This window comes from Paramisgurnus dabryanus, chromosome 11 (assembly GCF_030506205.2).
Source record: "Paramisgurnus dabryanus chromosome 11, PD_genome_1.1, whole genome shotgun sequence".
Classification (NCBI taxonomy): domain Eukaryota; kingdom Metazoa; phylum Chordata; class Actinopteri; order Cypriniformes; family Cobitidae; genus Paramisgurnus; species Paramisgurnus dabryanus.
Genome location: NC_133347.1, coordinates 39,570,211 through 39,592,266, shown reverse-complemented (window position 1 = coordinate 39,592,266; position 22,056 = coordinate 39,570,211). Strand labels below are relative to the sequence as shown.

General features: G+C 40.4%; 1 protein-coding gene across 3 annotated transcripts in view; it reads left to right on the top strand.

Moving 5' to 3' along the window:
* The window catches only part of ift122 (intraflagellar transport 122 homolog (Chlamydomonas)), a 171,460-nt gene that overhangs the window by 52,498 nt on the left and 96,906 nt on the right, over nt 1-22,056 (top strand). For all 3 annotated transcript variants that reach the window (XM_065271392.2, XM_065271393.2, XM_065271391.2), the window contains exon 8: nt 10,294-10,369. In XM_065271392.2, the coding sequence (XP_065127464.2) occupies nt 10,294-10,369 (76 nt within the window). The remainder of the gene's footprint in view (nt 1-10,293; nt 10,370-22,056) is intronic.

Genomic DNA, 22,056 nt, shown 5'->3' with positions numbered 1-22,056 from the left:
CAGAAGTGACGGGATCAGAAGGAGGTCCAATGGATTCGGCAGAAATCGCAGAACACGACTCTGCAGTCTCCACCGGAGCCTCAACCGGCTGAGGATGAGAAGGCCGGTAGGTGAAGGACGCATCCTCCGTCCTACTCAGCGTAGTGATGCGACGAGCGTCCTGCGAGCGCTTGACAGCCACACCATGGCGGCGTTCAGCACTGCAAAGGCGCGGATGTCGTTCCCATAGAAACGACAGTCGTCTCCGTAATCCAAGAGGGTTATGCTCTCACAGAGCGAGCAAAAGCTCTCCACGAACGCAGCCTCGGAGTGCTCGATGCCCAAGCACGAAGACAGCGCTCGTGACCGTCACTGGAATCCCTGTACTTCTCGCATCCAAGATCGCACGGAGGAAAAGCTATCCTGAAAAGGACGCTGATCTCCGAATATACGAGAGAGTGGCTGTCTTTAAAAAGACACAGAGCTCTCACGTATCACTCTTTAGGGAAATCACTCTTAGGTGCTCAGCTGATGATGCGCACAGGGAGAGGCAACGCACACACTAAACTCAAAACAAAAAAGATGCAGAGCAGTGGAATACTGCAAGCGTCCGCTGTGTCAGTACTGCTTTTCAATCAACTTCAGCAACCGTTCCCAGAAGAGCAGAGAGTAGCTTCTCAGTAGCAGATAATGCCGGCTTTCGAAGCGAAAAAGCTAATTTCCATATTTGCACCTGTGGCTTATATACGCACCTGGCGGGGCGGCGCCAGCATTATGCAAATATCTCAATGCCAAGTTCATTGGCGTTTTAGTAGAGTACGAAGCAGATTGGTCTCTCTAAGCGAGTTCCCAATTCGTCGGTCACGACGTGACGTCGTAGTGACCGACTGAAAGGGAACTTACTTTATTGACTGAATTTAAATCCAACATTTTTTCACAAATGTTCACATTCTAGTTTTAATGACACACTTTGACTTAATATTTAATTAGAAAGATCCATCTTTTCTGTTCAGTTTCCATTCAATTATGTGATCTGATGAGTTTAAAGCTCTGTTTTACCCTGTTTGTTTCTTCAGTGAACGCCGCGAAGTGCAAGCACATCGTCCGCTACTGGGTCCTAAAGTACACCCGATTTCTCACAACATATAGACCATAGTCACAGACAGATGACTTGCTGATTTCTCTTGTGTTTATATTAAAATCTGATTTATTCACTTGTGTTTTATCTGAACTGGATTAACATTTATCTCACGACCCTAAATATGCCATGATTAATGTTAATGTTATTTATTTGATGTTTATGCGAACAAAAGCACACGTACATCTAAAATAATTGTAAAACATTACAATTTTAAATTGTTAGCTAATTACTTAAGTTACTGGGATCTGTGAAAATTTGTGTTACTGTAATAGTAATGTAAAATTTTTATAAAATTTTTATAAAATTTTTATAAACTTTTTATACAATTTTCATCTCTAGTTTGTACTTGTTTATATTTGACTCATGCTGTGTGATTGTGTCACTACTTTTGCACTTAAATACTACTTCTGCCACCTTATGACAATGGATTTAAACTTCAAATTATAGTCTGCCATCAATGAGAGCTCATTGGATGGAAAATGCCCTTCCTTTTCCATATTTTTTTATACTGTCAAAAATAGGGCTGTGTATCGCCAACAATTCCCTGATACGATACGTATCCCGATACAAGGGTCCCGATACGATGCGCATCACGATACAAGACTATTTTGAATTACATTTTTGTTCAGAATATAGTAACATTATTATTTCTATTATTATTTGTTTATTGTACATTGAATAAGCAGTGTTGTAACAGTTGTGTTTTTGCCATTCATTTATTAGCTATTAGAAATATTTAAAATCCCAGAGTTAGTACTTAACTTATGTTTTTTTTAAAGCAGTTTTACAAAGATAGTGCCTTACTCTTGTCTCTCATTATTCTACTTCTATGAATATATCTATAAACATGCAGTCTGCCTTAATACTATTTAATAGAAATCAGATTATTAATGTGACAGTTATAGTTTGAAGTAGCTCTGTATCTCTTCTCTAGACGTACACTTTTCACATGCAAATCTTTGTCGTGTTTCTTCTCAAATGCGTTAATAGTGTTTTATAAGAGCATGGCTAATAAAGCCCTTTGCAGTAGTATAGGCTAAGATATCTGCGCTTTCATACTGAACTCATTGACTTTAATGCGCGCGAGAGAGAGAGAGCGCGAGTACCCGGCTCACTATGCAGACACGTGCGCCAGAGAGACAGACACGCAAAGTGAAAGTATACCCCGCCACCTTTAACTCTACGTACTCCGCAGGACACATGCGCCTTTTACATATGGATCAAGGATCAACAGCAATTCGTCACGTTACTTTCAAAAGTACATCCGAATCGATACGGAAGGTGCTGTATTGATGTGTGCATCGTCAGGCGTCCATGACGATGTATCGTCGTATCGATATTTTGAACACAGCACTTAATCAAAAATATAATTACCGCAAAAATTCTTAAAATATCATGATATAATTTTGAGGCTGTATTGCCCACCCCTAATACTTGCTTAAATGAGTGTAAAATGTTAGTGTCTGTTATCGTTTTAATTGCTTGGATTAATGATGAATGATGTGTATTGATGTTTGTGTTTAAACTCTTAATATACTGCAGGGAGTCAAGTTAGCAAGCAGCTAACACAAGTTGCACTGCTATGGCCCGTTTAGCTTACATAAATGCTTAAATGAGTGTAAAAACATTAGTTTCTTTTATCGTTTTTATTGCTTGGATTAATGATGAATGTGTACTGATGTCGATATGTCTTCTCACTCAGTAAATCATGTTAGTACTAGGTCAATACATGTTGCACTATTGTTGGTCTGTGCGAAGACTGTGTCAGTTGACCAATCAGAGCAGAGTAGGCTACTGAAAGGTGGGGTTTAGGCAAATTGAGTCGTTGAACGGCTTCACATGAATCGTTTGGGATCTCTAAGAAATGGGGTAATTTTATATTTATATTTTGAGAAAATTTAAATTTTTTGACCTTGCATGCATTTAAACTTGTTGTCCAGGACTTAAAACAGTGGCATAGGACACTTAAAATTAGCATCTTACTGGCTCTTTAAATGATATTGTCTCCAAGCTGAAGCCTACTTTTGCTCCTCAAGACATTATACCGACATCTCTGTTAAGCCAAATCGTTGTAACAGTTGGTCCATATATAGTTTCAATAATTAATAAAAGTTTTATGTCAGGGACTGTCCCTAATTACTGTAAACACGCTTTAGTCCTGCCCTTACTAAAAAAAGGAGTTCTCAGCAACTATAGACCAATTTCTAATCTTCCATTTATGGCCAAGATTTTAGAGAAAAGTGTTCTTGCTCAGCTGAAGTCTTTCCTTGATGAAAATAATTTGGTGAAGTATTTCAGTTGGGTTTTAAGAAACTTCACAGCAAAAATGTCATTATTATTCTTTTGAATTATTTTTTTGGCAACCGATCAAGAAAATATGACTGCACTTTTGCTTTTAGATCCTACAGCTGCATATGACACAATTGACCATCATATTTTCATTTCACGACTTGATGAATAATGAGCTCTGTACATGGTAATGAAATGTAATGAGCCTCAAATGAATTTGTTTCTTCATTTTTATATAAACCTTGTGCACACACAAAAGAATGCTGGAAAACAGAACAATCTTAACATTACACCAACTGTGACATCACAGTCAAGATGTACGCCCCAACATTAAATTACACATTAAATTAATAACAAAGTTGTTAAAATGCTAAAAACAAAGTTGTGACTGCTGAGCTGCGCTACATGAAAATAAATGCTGTATGCTAGCGTTTAGCTGAAGTTCTATTAGTTAACAATTAGTTGTTCCTCAAAATCTGTATGTTCGTCTGATACAGGCTCAAAATATAAGGTCTGTTTACTAATGTGAGCTTCTTGTATAAGCCTCAGAGCAGAACTCAATATTATTATTCATGACCCTTTCAAATTGGGGGATAATAGACCATTTCATTCAAATGACAAATCCAAGGGTGGTAAATAGACATGTAAAAACGTTTCTGGATATTTTTTGCACTAAATAAAGCCACATACCTTCAATGTACATATCACAGAACAATTTAACATATTATGGCAACACGGTCTTTGGCACCTTTAATCTTAGGTTTCATATTAATTAAGGTTACACATGTCAGTAACAACAAATATAGATTAGGCCTATTTTATTTGTATTTTATATTTTATTTTTTTGTGATGTCAGTGAAAATTCTGACTGGGCAAGTAAAATACTGAACCATCAGATTTCTGTCACGGCTGGTACACGAGGAAGACGAAGAAAAACCCAAACGCAGACTAAAATAAAACTTACTTTAATACATACAAACAGACAGAACCAAAACACCCACGAGGGGGTAAAACATTACAATAAACAGACACGAGAACTAACTAACTAACATAAACACTTGGAAACACTAACTACATAAACTTACACAAGAGACCCGGAACAGAGAGTAAATACAGGGATCTAGAAAGCGAACAGAGAATAATACCAACGCACGGAGGACAGGACAGAAGGGTATTAAATAGGGAATTCTAAACAACAAACACCTGAAGCTAATCAAACATAAGGGAGCGGGAAACAATTCACGAACCCTGAGAGAAACGTGGACCGCGGAAGGGCCTGTCACACAACTCTCTCAGGGCAGACACGTACTGTCACAACCTAATCTCTCAAACTAGGATAAGACAAGAAATGGAGAGACCAGGTCGTGACAGTACCCTCCCCCTAAGGGCGGATACTAGACGCCCTCAGGAGGAGACACTAAACACAGGACCTAAAGTGAGACAAAAACCAAGAAAACAATGAAACCAAAATCAATGGTAAACAAGACAACATAACAACAGGGTTGGGATGAGCTAACAAAAATAAAATACATGGAAGAGGAGGGGGAGTAACGGCAAAGTTTGAACAATGAGAGTCAGTTTGTGTCCTTACAGTTTTATGAGTTCTTTTGGTGGTTACGGTGACAGATGGGGGAGTCCGGGGGGAAGGACAAGAGTTCACCACAACGGGAGGGGACTGACGAGGGAACACCGGGGACACAGGAAGTACAGGGAACTCAGGAACAGGAAGCACAGGGGGCACAGGAGACGAGGACTGAAATGGACAAGACGGTTCCGATCCGCCGGAAAGGGCGGATTCCTCCACGTCCATCGAACGCGCCGGCGACTTAGGACGCGCCGGCGACTCTGGACGCGCCGGCAACTCTGGACGCGCCGGCGACTCTGGAGACTTGGGGGAAGTCGATGGTACAGGCTGTGCGGGAGAGGTGTTCTTCCTCCTCGTCTTCCATCTGGGACGAGGAGCGGAAAGTGCCGGAGGAGTGGGAGACAGCAACGCCGGACCACCCAACTCCGAAGATGAGCCACCCGACGCCGAGTCCCAGGAGGCATGTCTCTCACGTTTCCCCCTGAGACTGTCGGGTGGACAGGACACCGGTGGCAGAGACGAGAATGGCCTGTCTGAAGAAAATACTCCCACTCGCCGACGCTCTGGGATGGTTGCCAGAGGGGCTGAAAAAGAGGTCCTTCCTCCCTGGAATGCCCCTCTGGCCGTGGCACCTCTCCACGCATTGCTTCCCCCACGTCGAACCAGTCTAGTCCCTCTAAACGCTGCATAGTTAATGTTGGGGTTCAGATCCATAGTCCGCTGGGTTTAGTTTTGTCGTTAGTATTCTGTCACGGCTGGTACACGAGGAAGACGAAGGAAAACCCAAACGCAGACTAAAATAAAACTTACTTTAATACATACAAACAGACAGAACCAAAACACCCACGAGGGGGTAAAACATTACAATAAACAGACACGAGAACTAACTAACTAACAGAAACACTTGGAAACACTAACTACATAAACTTACACAAGAGACCCGGAACAGAGAGTAAACACAGGGATCTAGAAAAGACAAGAAATGGAGAGACCAGGTCGTGACAATTTCTTCCCAATCTACTCCAGCACTCCAGTATAACACATTATACTTATTTAACAGCAATTACAAGAAAACGCAAGTTAGCAATTATTTTATTGTTCGTGCTTCATTATTTTCTGAGCAGTCTGTTTAAACTACATACACTATTGTTACAAGTTTGCAACTCTTCAGGTTAATATGGGATTGCCATGGAAAACAATGTCCCTGAATCGTGTTCCATATTTTGTGCATAAAACTGTTAATATAAGAATGCTTTCTTCCTCACTCACTTACCGGTAGCCTGCAGTGCATAATCAAGCACATTAGAGGAAATCTTTCTCTCATAATGAGATTTTCCCCCATTTTAAACTACATACACTATTGTGTTGTGAGCCTATTTTTCTGCTGGAGGTCCTGGACATCATGATCAGATACATGGCATGATGGATTCTATGAAATACCAACAGATAAAAAAATCAAAACCTGACTGTCCCTGTTAGAAATCATATAATGGGCCATGGTTTGATCTTCCTTCAGGGAAATTATCCAAAACAAACATCAAAACTAACACAAAGTTAGTCACTGAGCACAAAACAAACCTCTGCCATGGCAATCCCAGTCCCTCTGACCTGAACCCTAAAGAAAATGAGTGGTTTGAACTGAAGAGAAGAAGCATCAACATGGAGCTGAAAACTGAAGGATCTGGAGAGATTCTGCATGAAGGAATGGTCTCTGATCTCTTGTCAGGTGTTCTCCAAACTTATCAGGCATTATATAGGTGAAGACTCAGAGCTGTTCTCTTTGGAAAAGGACAGAGCCGGCGCCAGACCATAACTAACAGGGGGGCACTTGGGACTGTCAGCTCATTTCCCGTATAAAGTGCAAAAGACCACAAACTATGCGCAAAACTATTGGACTTCCACCGTGTCGTGAGCGCAAGCTGAGCTCCGCTGCGCTCGCGCTTTGCTCGACGCAACAACAAACCGCCCTCGCACGGCGCAAGCCATTGAAATGAATGGGTTTCATAGCGCAGCGCACACCCCATCCTAGCTTTAAAAAAGCCGCTTTTAGCATAATCACATCGTAATGCTGTTAACGGTCTATAGCCACACTTCACATTTAAGCTTACGTAATTTAAAACAACACTAACTTGCATTTAAAATAGCTGAAGACGGCGTGTACGAACATTAAACTTCCTTAAAACAGTGTCCTGTAGATTTGTAAATTCCACCTCGACCTCTAATCTCTGAGTTTGAGCCAGTCTGTGTTTGCATGAAGTCAGATGAAGCAGGCGGTGCTGGGCCCTACAAATGTTCTAATATCCATATTTTACATGATCCATAAAATGCCGCGAAAATACACATTGCTAGTATCAAGTCACAAATATGCTAAAGACGTAAGACGGGTGAGACGCGGCAATACATCCAATCAGAGAAACTGGTCTATTTTAATTCGAGAAAACATATATCAACTATATTTTCCTCATTTAATTACATTACAAGTCATGAAACATTCAATGTTTAATTTATTTTAATTATTCTTGATATATATTAAATTAATAAAAAACTTCGTAGGGGGGCACAACAACCTGTTTGGGGGGGGCACTGCCCTTTTGGTAAAGCCCTGGAAAAGGAGGTTGCAAAAAGAATTGAATAAAAGAGTATGATTAATTGTGAGCAGTGTGTATTAGAGAAAAATATTTCTCTCATAATGAGATTTTCCCCCATTTTAAAAGTATTATTCTCCAATGAAAGGTTGGATTTTTGTAGATTTTTTAAATTAAAGATCAAAAGTATTAACGATGCAGATTTATTTTCACAGCCTTCTTTGGTCATATTTACAAAGGGTATGAATAATATTGAGCTTGACTGTGTGTGTGTGTGTGTGTGTATGTGTGTATATAAATATATATATATATATATATAAACTCCAAGATGGACCGGAAAATATGACACTTTTAACTTAATATTTGGTTCCAAACACCCTTTGGAAAAAATAACTGAAATCAATCATTTCTTATAACCATCAATAAGCTTCTTACACCTCTCACCCAGAATTTTGGACCACTCTTCCTTTGCAAACTGCTCCAGGTCGTTCATATTGGAAGGGTGTCTTTTCCCAAAAGCAATTTTAAGATCTCTCCACAGGTTTTCAATGGGATTAGATCTGGACTCATTGCTGGGCCACTTCTGAACTCTCCAGCGCTTTGTTGCTTTTTAAAGTATGTTTGGGGTTATTGTTCTGCCAGAAGACCCATAATCTCGGATGCAAACCCAGCTTTCTGACACTGGGCCCTACATTGCAACCCAAAATTCTTTGGTGATCCTCAGATTTCATGATGCCTTGCACACAGTCACCAGTGCAGCAAAACAACCTCAAAACATCTTTGAACCTCCACCATATTTGACTGTAGGTACTGTGTTCTTTTCTTTGTAGGCCTCATTACGTTTTCAGTAAATAGTAGAATGATGTGCTTTACCAAAAAGCCTTTGTCTCATCTGTCCAAAAGCCGTTTTCCCAGAAGGATTTTGGCTTACTCACGTACGTTTTGTCTTGCTAGTGTCAGCAGTGGGGTCTTCCTGGGTCTCCTGCCATAGCGTTTCATTTCATTCAAATATCAACAGATAGTTTGGGCTGACTATCCTGCGTTGAAACCTTTTTTAAATTCTCTTCCTTCCACGTCCAGGGAGATTAGCTACAATGGCATGAATTTTTTTGGTTAACCTACCTGGTTAAGTGGACATGTTAAGAGTAGTTCTCAAACATATGATTTGAGATTTAAATATGCTGAAGCAAGTGTTTTGTCGTATAAAGGCTGCTGTACAAGTAACAATTTTTGTATGTGCATGCGTACATTGATGCATATAGGTTTATATTTAATGCATACATATATTAAAATATGATAATATAAACGAGGATCAGATACGTTTTTTTAAGAAACATGCGTGTTATGCACAAATTATTTTCCACAGGTATATTAATAGGTAACAAGCATATTTCTCACTAATATATGCATATTAAGGCAGTATTACTTAAGAGTGTGTTCCCTATTCTAAAGTAAACATTTATTGTTTTCCAATAACAGAAGAGACTTTAAATATTGCAGTAAAGAACTTGTTCTTTATTGTTTCAAGTTTCAACAAAAGAACCAACTGCAGGTGAGAGACATCCCAAAATATTACAATCAATTGCCAAACAATTGACATATTAAGTTATCACTATAACAATCTTACATATTAAAGGTCTCCTTTAGGTCCTTTTATATAAGCATCGAAAAACAATTAACATTAAGTTATCACTATAACAATCTTACATATTAAAGGACTCCTTCAGCTCCTTTAATATAAGCACCGCTCAAAAAGTCAGTAACCACCTCTTTATCAACATTTACAATATAAAAACAAGAACAAGTTTAAACATCCAGTAATATAATTTCTACAACAATAACATTTTTGGGATAGTTCACAAAAAATGAAAATTCAGTCATTATTTTCTCACTCTCATGTTGTTACAAACCTGTATAAATTTCTTTGTTCTGATGAACATGAAAGTATTTTTTCTGTTCATTTAAATGTTTGTTTTGAAATGCCCATTCTATATTTATTTCACACTTATAAGCTACAAACTCAAACAGTGTACTAAGAACCTATAAAGTGTGTATTTTACACAATACAAGCTATTAGTATCTTTTGTTTTTAGTTAATAAGTTCATTATTAGGACAAAATCAAGTGTTAAGGGGCTATAAGACAAAAACAAGACGACAACCAATAAATGGCTTATAAATAGCTTGTAACTGCTTACAGGTCACTAACTAGTCAGTTGCACATACACTTATTAGTCATTAATTCCTAACTAATTTCTGATCCTTAAAATAAAGTGTTACCAATCTTTCTTGATGAAAAACACAGCAACAAAATGATCTCGCTTATATTAAACATCATATATGTATATTATAACAAAAACGAGTAAGCACGCGTCTTCTGCCATCGTCTGGTCTAAATAAATGGAATAAAATGAAATAAATGAAATCTGAAACCTGCTGCTTTGTGACGTGACGCGAGTTCAGCTCCACTAAATTCAGGCAGCAGACACATTCAGTTGTTGGTGTTCGCTCTCTCTAATGAAACTAAATGATTTAATAACAAGAAAATATCAAAACGAGGGTGTCGCGGTGGGCAAGTAATCTAACCGGTGAGAGGCTGAAGCACCAGTAATCACCGTTTCACCGACTATCGCGACAAGCCTAGTCTATAGCCCTGAGATTTTCCTTTCAGGAATGTAAAATACATAATGACATTTGCTATTTGTGTGTGTTTCAGGGATGAACACAATGATATCCTTGCTGTGGCTGATTGGGGACAAAAACTGTCTTTTTACCAACTCAGTGGAAAACAGGTTAGTCTATCTTAAAACAGCCTTTTACTTCAGTGTTTTGACAGTGTTGTTTTCCTATTGATCTTTTGCTAAGCCCACTTAAAAAAAAATACTGACCAGTTTTACCTTTTTTATGATGTGTCATCTGACTAGGTCAATTTAATTTAATTTCACACCGTGCTTCAAATTATTATGCACATGACATTTTTGTTTATTTTTCCAATACAGTCAGTAAGTTTACAAATATTATTTTACCCTCAACACTTATATGACAGTGTGGATGTTATTCTATTTAAATGGAATCTACCTCTCCTCCAAACCAAAACTTGCAAAAATGAAACATTTTCAACATTTTGACAACATATTTTCAAACAGTTTAATTCATTGACATGCCATAATACACAGAATAGTAGAGATACATGTCATTTTTGGATTGTTGGTGAATAGCCACTATATTCAAACACGATTGTAACCTTAGGGAGAGGTGCCAGAGTAATGATTTGGACTGGAATAGTGGGAATTAAGATGGTAGGTCCCTTTAGGGTCCCTGAGGGGGTCAGAATGGCAGCTATAAGATATGCAGTTTCTAAAAAGATGTTTTTTTCACAATGGGAATTCACCATTATCTTCTGACCTTAGTCCTATTTAAGAACATGTTGAGCATCATTATATGAAAGATCTGTGAGGTGGACAACACTATAATTCAAAACATTAACTCAGGGATGCAAATTTGCGTCTTCAAGTGAAATAAAGACAAAACCTATACTTGTATACTTATAAGTTTAATGAATCGGAGAGTTAAAGTCATGTCAAAGAAATGCTCATATATTGTTATGTAACTTGTGTATATACATGATTGTGTTTGTTTTTTGGACAATGTTTGTTTTGTGTCCATGCAACACATTTGACAGATATATATTTTTTTGGATTATTATAATCCATTATATCATTATGAATTTGGTTAAAGGGCATTCTGCATAATAATTTGGAACGGCATATTTTGCAGATTTTTCAAAGTATTAAAGTATCTTTTGACATTTTTCTTTCATTTAAAGAGCTGATTGCTATCAGGATGTGAGGAAACTTTTAACCAACATGACTTAAAATGTTTCTGGATAAAATCAGCTACACTGCCTTTAAACATGTTTTGAACAGTGTGAATCTAATTTGCCATATGTTGTGTACTTTGAGCAGCTTGTGTACCCTATTATCGTTCATATATACAATCATATATACAAGTAAAAAATACAATTTTACCAATAGAGAACATAAGTAACACAGGCACAATAGCTGATTTTCATAATGACCAATGCCAATATACTAAGAGCAGTGCAAATTAGTTCAAGGTTGCAAATAAGCAGAGCTAATGAGGTGCAGGTGATCTGCTAATGCATGATGTGCTTCAGTTCAGCACCACAGACATAAGTGATGGGCCCCGTGGGTAATCCGCATGTCGTGTTGGAGCAGGGAAATAAATAATTTTTTTATGGGGCGGGTTTGGGGGGCATTTAAAACATAATAAAAAATAAAAATGAATGTTGCATGCAGTTCCCTTTAGCTTATATTAAATGTTTGGGAATATTTATTTTCATTAGTGATGCAACGATACTATTTTTAAATTTCCGATCTGATTCCGATACCAGAATTCTGAGTATCGCCCGATACCGTTACCTGCTGATCCGATACTACTGCAGTGTATTTTTCAACAATTTAAAATTGCACACACGCATACACACACGCACAGAAAATGTTAAATGTGTATATTGCTTTCTGCTACATCTAGTATAATTTTAAATGTAAAAACCAAGTTACAAGAACCTTAGTTTCCCTTCTGTCACTCACTCGACATTGTGTCAATGAAGTGACACTAAGGGTTTGACCTTGGGAGACCAATCGCTCTGATTCTTAATGTAAAGGGCCAATAAAAAAAATTGGCAAATGAAATATGAATGGAATTTACATGCCATGACTCCATCCGGAGATCCGGGTATAAAATCTTCATATCCAACTTTAAATCCTTATCCTACCAGGGTTTAGATTAGCATTGAGTGTCTTTTAATTTTTGTATTTGCTTGCACATACCTTGAAAGCCTAGCTGGCATCGCACGTGCACGTTAAATAGCGTGAGCTTAGTCAGAGTCTATTTCAAGATCCAGAATATGCGTTAGCAGCCTATGTTAATCGTTTACGATTTGGGACAAATATGATGTTATTTAATGTTAAACTATGTGAGAGGGATTTCAGCAGTGTCCAGTGTCAGTGTGTCACCTCCATGCTGCTTTTTGTTTTGATGACGCATGCAGCGATGAAACCCTGCAGCGAAGGCTGTTGTTGCCAGATTGTTTTTTTTTTTTCTGCTACACATTAAGACAAAACATCGAGTGAGTGACAGAATGGGAGCGTCTTGGTTACAACTGTAACCTCCATTCCCTGAGGAAGACGTTGTGTCCCTCATGCCACAAAGCTGACCTCCCGATGACCATCTGGTCCTAGTTCGGCTACTCAGCACCAAAACTGAATAAATCGCCTACCAGCCTTCGTTTTATACCTGGATCTCTGGGCTGAGTCACGTTATGTAAATTCCATTCGTATTTCATTCCCAAATTTTCATTGGCCCTTTACATTGAATATCAGAGCGATTGGTCTCCCAAGGTCAAACCCCTTGTGTCACTTCATCAACACAATGTGTCATTCCCTCCCTCAGGGGACTGAGGTTACAGTTGTAACCAAGATGATATTTCAAGTGTTTAGGAGAACATATAATAGGTACGTTAGATGAATTAAAGGGGACAGAGAATGAAAAACCATTTTTACCTTGTCTTTGTTGAATAATGGTAGTCTACCCACATTCGCAAACATACAAAAAGTGCTAAACATGCTAAACATCTCAGTCTCATAGAAATTCCTCTTTTAGAAATGTCAGCCAGAAAACAGCCCAATCTGAAAAACTGATGCTTATGACATCACAGGCATCTAACTGCCCCTCCACTTTAAAATAATTGGCTACATTTTTGGAGTGGCAGCAAAGTCAGCCAATCAGTAATGAGATTGCAAGTTAAGCCAGTAGGGGGAGCCAAATAGGTGCAAAACCACTTGTTTAAAATCCCCCACCCTAATAGAGCTATCTGAGAGAGGTTTTTAGGAAGCTTCTAAAGCATTACAGACCCAAACAAAAAAGTGTTTGTCTACATGTCACATCACAGCACAAGGATAAATACTCTGTTCAATCATTCTATGTCACCTTTAAGTATGCTAAATATATTTCCCTTAAGCTGGGCGTACACGGTGCGAATTCTGACGGTCGGAACGTCGTGAGCTCTCGCACACGACACGAGTGAGTTTATGCGAAAATAATTCGTATGTAGTCACACACGACAAGATTTTACTGTAGGACTTGAGGAATTCTGACGTAAGCATTTTCGCACCTGTGAGTGGCAAAATGTAAAAAAAATAAAACAAAAAGAATACACCAAAGACATTGGCTTGAGTGCAGAAAACAGCCTGGAATTTCTGTTCTTTTGTATTTCTGTTTATGCATTCCGAAATTGCAATATAGGTCTAGTGCTGTGTGGAATTTCTCTGGCAGTGGTTGTTCGTGCTAGCGCATATGCGGTTTTACCGTGTTAATATATCATGATTGTAGTGCCAAGTAAATATCTATATTGCTAATATTAATGTTACATATATTGTTGCTTTTTTATAAATATGACCGTTTAAAAAAACAAATTCAGTGGGCCTATTTATTTATTTGTAAATCCAGAATGAGGAGCAATGAGGTAAAACACAAGGTAAGCTAACGTAACACGTCTTTCCCTTTATGATTCAATTATTGAGACAATACATCTACAGCAAATATTAATTTGTAAAACGAAAATCATTTAATTTAATATAAAGCACATTGTCTATGCTTGTTTGCATTGTCTAGTGCAAATGTACGCGGACCCTCGGTCAATAGGGTGTCTTGAAGTAAAAGTGAGCCCGCAGCATTTGTGCTTCTGTAACTGCACAAAATAATATAATTAATATAGGGCATTTTCACAGTAGGCCTATGTAAATTAATACATAGCAATACAAATATAGTATGAAAACAAATTAATCATTATTTAAATAAAGTTTCAGAGATAGCCTACATTTTTAGTCATTTAAATATTCTCATCATTTCAGAACAAGCTAAGGCTACCATAACAACGTACATTGGGCTATATATTATATGTTCCTTTGGTACACATATACATATATATACATATACATATACATATACATACATACATACATATACATATATATACATACATATATTCATGCCAGAATCAGTATTATATCAGGTCAGTATTAAAAAGTAAATTCTTAATTTTACGCAAAATCCAATATACGCCGTGTTATTCTGTCATCTTTTCTCCCCTTTTTCCCAAAGTGCAATAAATGCCACTCCTCCTTTTTTACAGAATGCCATAAATCCACTCCACAGATTACAGCGCACCATTCACGCAATGTAAACAAACAATGGCGGCGCGCTGAGTAAACGGAAACCTAGTTTTCCTCATCTACTTTGTACTTCGTGATCAACAAACAAACAAAAACAAAATATTACTTTAATAGCATTGATAAACCTGTGATGGTTTTCTGTGACGGGAAATAATTTACGCAAGAGGCACAGTTTAGCACGTGTGCTCAAAAAGTCTCGAATTTTTATGAGGATAATCTCATAAAAATTCTAGACCTTTTAAGTACACGTGCTAAACTGTTCACTTTAAATGCTTATATCTTCTGTATGCGAATGTTGATTCATACCAAAATGCTTTTTTGCATAGTTGTGTTTAACAAATAAAAACGTCTCGGGTTATGTATGTAACTGTTGTTCGCTGAGAAGGGAACGAGACGCTGCGTCTCCCTTTCCATACTTCCTGCGTCTCTGTAAAGCCGTCTTTGGCAACATTTCAGATATCGATATACTTCCTGGCTCCCGCGTCACCCTGTCTTTGTCATTAAGCCTCACCATTGGTTGAATTTTATATACACATTCAGACGCACTTACCCTTCAAGGCATCCCCAAAGTGTCACCCCAGTGAGGCAGCGCGGGTTCCCCCAAAAGTGAACTGTAACAATGTATCATTAAAGGTAACTCATTGTAACCTTGCTCTCACTTAAAATGTGTCCCCACATTTAGTCTTTAAATTTGAGGGTATTGGACCTGGAAAGTCCTTGAAAGGTCCTTGAATTTTAAGTTAACTAAGGTGTGGGAACCCTGAAAACGCAGGGTATACAAGAACACAGGTGATGACGATGATGATTAACTTGAACAAAAGGGGCACGTTCAAGATCAAAACGTTTGAAAAGTGTGCAACGTTTTGCTACGGTTTCCGGGTTGAACGACATGTTTCCTGGCAACGGTGTGCACCGATGTGCAACAGGGTTTGAGATACGTTTTCTTTGTTTGGTGGGTCTGTCAGAATTGCAGTTCAATCAGCAGCAGCATGTAAATAAACCACGCGGTACTAAAGAGACAGCTCGCACAATGAGATCAAGTTGGAATGTCCTCTTTCATTCTGGACGGCAAGGGCAGTGACTGTAACATTGAGCGTATTTTACAGTATTAAACATGTATTTATAACGATTTTGCTTCATCACAACAGGGGGTTCCACGCATCACTGTTTCTGTTTAATAAACGTTGTGCAACGTTTTGTTGGGGCTGAACACAGCCCTGGTGTAGACAATGACCACGCTTACATGTACACCAATAATGCGATTATTTCCAATAATCAGAGTAAGGACTAAATCGCAATAATACGTTTACATGACTGGAGCTAACTTCTTCACTCCTGTTTACATGCAGTTTTTATTTAAGGATTATTCATATAGCCCAATGCAGAGCACAAATGATGAACTCACATATATTGTTTTAATTTACTTAAAGCTCTACTGTGTACTTTATTGAGTTAATTCTTAGCAAAAACCCATGTTTTCTTTCAAAAGTATGTGCTCATTCATGTGTAATTACCTCCACCCCACTAATCAAAGTATTCTCGTAAGTGTAGAATCTGCTATTTAAAATGCATACCGTCGAAGCGCTCTCTGGCTGAATCCATGTTGTGCTCCATCTTTGAAATACATTTGCCGACGAGGGACATTCCTGAAATTCAAGCTCCGCCTTTCGCGCTTTCTCTCTACACTCACGCTGGCCGATAGCTGAAGCCTCCGGAGGTTGCATGTGTAGGCAGTATACGTCATCAAGACAGTCTTATTTCAGAATATTAACAATTATAAAGCTGACAATTATTCTTAGTTAATTGTAAATTGATGTAATATGCTTATGACTTGTGAATGTAATTCTCAGTTAATTTAAATAAACCAGGCTTGATGACGTATGCAGCCTACGACCTGCGTAGCTGAATCCTTCGGCTGCGACAGCTGCAAACCGTGATGAACCTGCGATCTAATGCTTTGATTTAAAAGCCTGTTGAAGACATATTCTCGAGGACATTAAAACAAGTCGCCAAGGAAGCGAAACGGGGATTTTAAACGACAACGCGACAGGAAAAACATCAAGACCAAAGTCAATATTGGAGTTAGTTTTCCAAGATGGGGCTCAAGGGACACTGAAGTTGCTACTTTCTATATTCTCCACAGGTAATTCAGCCTATTCGTTTACATCAATACAGTCTATGTTGTAAACTTGAAGTTTTATAGTTCCTTGGCTAACTTTAGCATGATTATGCATAACACTTGTTAGTGTAAACACGCATGTGGTTTAATGTGTTCGAACAGCCACACGCCGTCTCTCCGCCCATTTATGTAATCTGAGGTACTGATAAAAATGTTTTTCGTCTTTTCTGACCTCTAGCACAAACACACGGTGACAGCCCTATGTTTAGCCTTTCATTGATAAAATGCAGCTGATCTGCGCGTCTTTCATTTCATTTTACAAGCGTGTGAAAGTTGCGCGATCTTTTTTCACCAATATGAGAGAAAGCTCTTACATATACACGGACATGTAACGTTTACTAAAAACATAAGCATTGGACTCTGACATAATATTCGCGTCCATTTAAACCCGTCATTACTCTCCCTCATGATTAAATGACAGGAGAGGGACTCGTCCACAGACCATCTCCTCAGTATTCTGGAGAGAAACGGTCGAAAATGGACAAAAAGAGACGGATTAAAACACACATTTAATACCAAGTTTAACAGCCCCTGTGATATTTTTCCTCGCGTCGATGAAAAAGGAGTGTCTAAGCTACGTTAGGGTTGCTTTTTGTATGTGATTTTAAGCGGACATTTCATGACAATCAGACTTTTTCCATGTTTAACATAAATCTGTGTGCTTTGATGGATCACAGGCAAAGGACATTGCAAATTGTTCATTTTTTTTCATTGCTTTTGCTTTGTAGCTACTGGAAGCCATGTTAACCTTGGCATGACACGGCAGGGCCACCGTACGAGTTAAAACGCATTCCGAATGGGGGGGGGGGCTAGAAAGTAATATTCAGTTGCTTGTCATATAGACTTTTACTTCTAGATGGGAGTAGATCGTACACAGTGGAGCTTTAAGTTAAATGACAAACACGTTGTTATAGACGTCTTTCATTGTCCGGTGCTGTGATGAAGCCAGAAATAATGAAAGTGCCTAAAGGGCACTTCACATTATAATGATAACCTAAAAAATATGGTTTTGAACATCTTTTTATATTAAAGATAATAGCGGAGTTCATTCCAGAACTATAATGATAAAGATACAATGAACAATATCGTTGGGATCACTTTCTGAGTGATTTTTTTCCACCTAATGAACGCTAAACCATTGACAGCCAATCAAATCTATTTAAACTTTAAGGGAACGCGAATTTGAAATGACAATGGAGAAGTTCATTGCTGAGGTCTATACCATAAAATTACCTCAGGTATCCAGCACTGATGCAGTTGCTGTGAAATTCACATAATGCTTTTTCCGTACCACATTGACCACACCAAAAAGTAAGATTAGATTACACAAATTACTAGTTTCACTGTTTAGTTAAGAGAAATGCAGCGTGTTGAGGTTACAAAGTTTTTATTACAAGAAATATCCAATATTAGTTAATGCCATAAAGGCAAGTGCTTTGCTAGAGTGAATTAGCATGAAGTTATCGTTAAGATGTGGTCACTAATATATTTATTGTTATAGTTATCGTTATAATGTCCCTTAAGGGTTTTAAATGCTGATGTCATGTTATTTAAGCTGTTTCTGGATGAAGGCAGACTGCTGACAGCAAGTCATGTTGGCAGAGTTCAGGTAAAACTTCCTAGTGTCAAGTTTAAAACGAATTTGTGCTTAAGGTACGTGACTCAAACACATGCGTACTTCAGTTAGTGCGGTATAAATGCGATTGCAGCGTTTACATGGACGCATACTGCGATTAAAAATGGAGTATGCCACCTCTTTTAAAACGATTATACTCACTGCGATTATGAGCTTAATCCCATTCTTTTCCTCAAAGTATTGTGTTTACATGAGGTAAAGTATAATCGCAGTATTGCCAAAATCCCATTATAATCGCATTATGAGGGTGCATGTAAATGTGGTCAATGAAACATAAGGGAAAACGTCTCGGTTACGGATGTAACCCTCGTTCCCTGAAGGAGGGAACGGAGACGTCACGTCGTGACCGACGAATTGGGGAACTTGCTTAGAGAGACCAATCTGCTTCGAATACTACTAAAACGCCAATGAACTTGGCATTGAGATATTTGCATAATGCTGGCGCCGCCCCGCCAGGTGCGTATATAAGCAGCAGGTGCAAATAGGGAAATTAGCTTCTTTTTCGCTGAGAAAGCCGGAAAGTGTGACCGGCCGTAACAGCAGGTGGCAGCACGTCGTGACCGACGAATTGGGAATCCCTACCAAAACGCCACTAGGGGCTGACCTCTTCCAGTGTCTGCAGAAAAACCCTCCAAATCCCCTTAGGGAATGGAGAAATAGGATAGGGCAGAAAGGCCGGGCACTAGATGTTCCTTTAATCCCACAGAAGTGCCAGCGACTGGGAAGCGCCCTACCTGAGCGGGATAGGAACGCTGTGGAAGCCACCGCCCCTCTTAAGGGCTAATGGTGGACGATAAAAATAAAGACAGCCGTGGCTGTGTAAGCAAAGCAGTGCTCTGCTAAGGGAAACGTGGGCTGGTAGGATTAACCCCAAGGAAAAATACTCACAAAGGAACCCGGTGGGACACAATGTGGAGCCCGAGCCAACACGTAGGTTCGGGAGGATACAGCTAGTGAAGGCTGACAGCCGATGCTCCGCAACAAAGGCTGCCAAGGCAGCGGAGGAAGAACAATTCAAACCATTACGCATTTTTTCTCTGAAGGCCTTCCATACTGACACAGTTATGAAGCATCAGTTGGAGGCTGCAAGCCGACCTGCAAGACTGCTCTCCGTGCTCCCCCTGGTGAGGAAAGAACACGAGAGGATACAGGCTCGATACGAACACTGTAGAATCTAATGAACGTATTAGGTGTCGCCCAACCAGCAGCTCTGCAGATGTCTGTTAGCGAGGAACCACGAGCGAGAGCCCAAGATGAGGGAACACTCTGTGTGGAGTGCGCTCTCAAATTAAAGGGGCAAGGAAATACCCTGAAGATTATAAGCCAGGGCGATAGTATCAACTATCCAATGAGACATCCTCTGCTTGGTGACAGCCTTCCCTTTCTGCTGGCCACCATAACAAACAAAGAGCTGGTCTGAGGTCCTGAGGCTTTGCGTGCGGTCCACATAGAATCGCAGTGCGCGTACGGGGCACAACAAAGCCATGGTTGGGTCTGCCTCCTCCGGGGGCAGCGCTTGCAAGCTCACCACCTGATCTCTGAAAGGAGTGGTGGGAACTTTGGGCACGTAGCCTGGTCTGGGCCTCAATGTTACACTCGAGGCAGCAGGACCAAACTGAAGGCACGAATCGTCAACAGAGAATGCATGTAAATCCCCTACTCTCTTCACTGAGGCCAATGCTAGCAGGGTCAGAGCTTTCATTGACAAAAGCTTCAGACTCGCAGACTGCAAAGGCTCAAACGGGGGGGCCTGAAGGGCTTTCAGCACCATGGACAGGTCCCAGGGAGGAATAGAAGGAGGGCGCGAGGGGTTTAGCCTACGAGCGCCTCTTAAAAATCTAATAACCAAATCATGCTGGCCAACTGATCTGCCGTTGATAAGTGAGTGATGAGCAGAAATAGCAGCGATATCAACTTTAATGGTGGAGGGTGACAGCCTACCGTCTAACCTATGTTGAAGATATAAAAGCACGATGTTAATAGGGCATTCTCTGGGGTCCTCGCGTTGCGAAGAGCACCAGGTGACGAAAAGGTTCCATTTAAACGCGTAAGCCCGTCTTGTGGACGGAGCTCGTGCCGCGTCGATTGTGTTAGATACCGCTTGTGGTAAATCACCTAAACCTTGCGCGCGCTCAACGACCATACATGGAGATCCCACAGGTCGGGGCGCGGGTGCCATAATGTGCCCCCTCCTTGAGAAAGAAGGTCCTTCCTCAGGGGAATCCGCCAGGGAGGGGCTGTCGCGAGGAGCATTAGTTCTGAGAACCAATTCCTGCTCGTCCAGTATGGGGCGATCAGTAAAAGGCTCTCCTCGTCCTGCCTGACTTTGCACAGAGTCTGTGCGATTAAGCTCACTGGGGGGAATGCGTATTTGCGCATCCCCCGAGGCCAGCTGTGTGCCAATGCGTCCACGCCGAGGCTGCCCTCGGTTAGTGAATAAAATAGGCAATAGTGGGAATCGTCCGGCGACGCAAACAGATCTATCTGCGCACGACCGAACTTCTTCCAAATTAGCTGGACCGTCTGGGGGTGGAGTCGCCATTCGCCGGGGCGCGCAGCTCGAGAAAGCGCGTCTGCCGCTGTATTGAGCGAGCCCAGAATGTGAATGGCACGAAGGGACCTCAGATGCTTCTGACTCCAAAGGAGGAGATGACGAGCGAGATGCGACAGGTGACGGGAGCGCAAACCGCCTTGACGGTTGATATACGCAACGGTCACAGTGTTGTCGGTGCGTACTAGTACATCCTTCCCTCGCAGCTCCGTAGCGAAGCGTACAAGTCCCAGATATACTGCCCACAACTCTTGGCAATTGATATGCCAGTGCAACTGGGGTGCTGTCCACACCCCCGAAGCTGTAAGCTCATCGTACGTGGCACCCCAGCCCGTGTCGGACGCATCTGTGTGAACAACAGCATGCAGAGAGATCTGTCTCATGGACACACCGGCCCTGAGAAACGCGGGATCCGACCACGGGGGGAATGTTAGGCGACACGCAGGTGTAATAGCTACACGATGGATGCCGGCGCGCCACGCTGTCCTCGGGACTCGATCGTGAAGCCAACGCTGAAGCGGTCTCATATGGAGCAGTCCGAGCGGTGTCACGGCCGCTGCTGCTGCCATATGCCCCAGGAGCTTCTGAAATTGTTTCAGCGGGACCGCATTCTTCCCTCGAAATGAACCGAGGCAAGTCAGAATTGACTGGACGCGCTCTTCTGTCAAACGCACCGATAAATCGATCGAGTCCAGTTCCATACCGAGAAAAGAGATCCTCTGCGTGGGGCAGAGTTTGCTCTTTTCCCAGTTGACCCGAAGACCCAAACGGGCGAGATGCCAAAGCATTAAATCTCTGTGCTCGCAAAGCGTCCGCCGAGAATGCGGTATTATAAGCCAATCGTCGAAGTAAGCCAA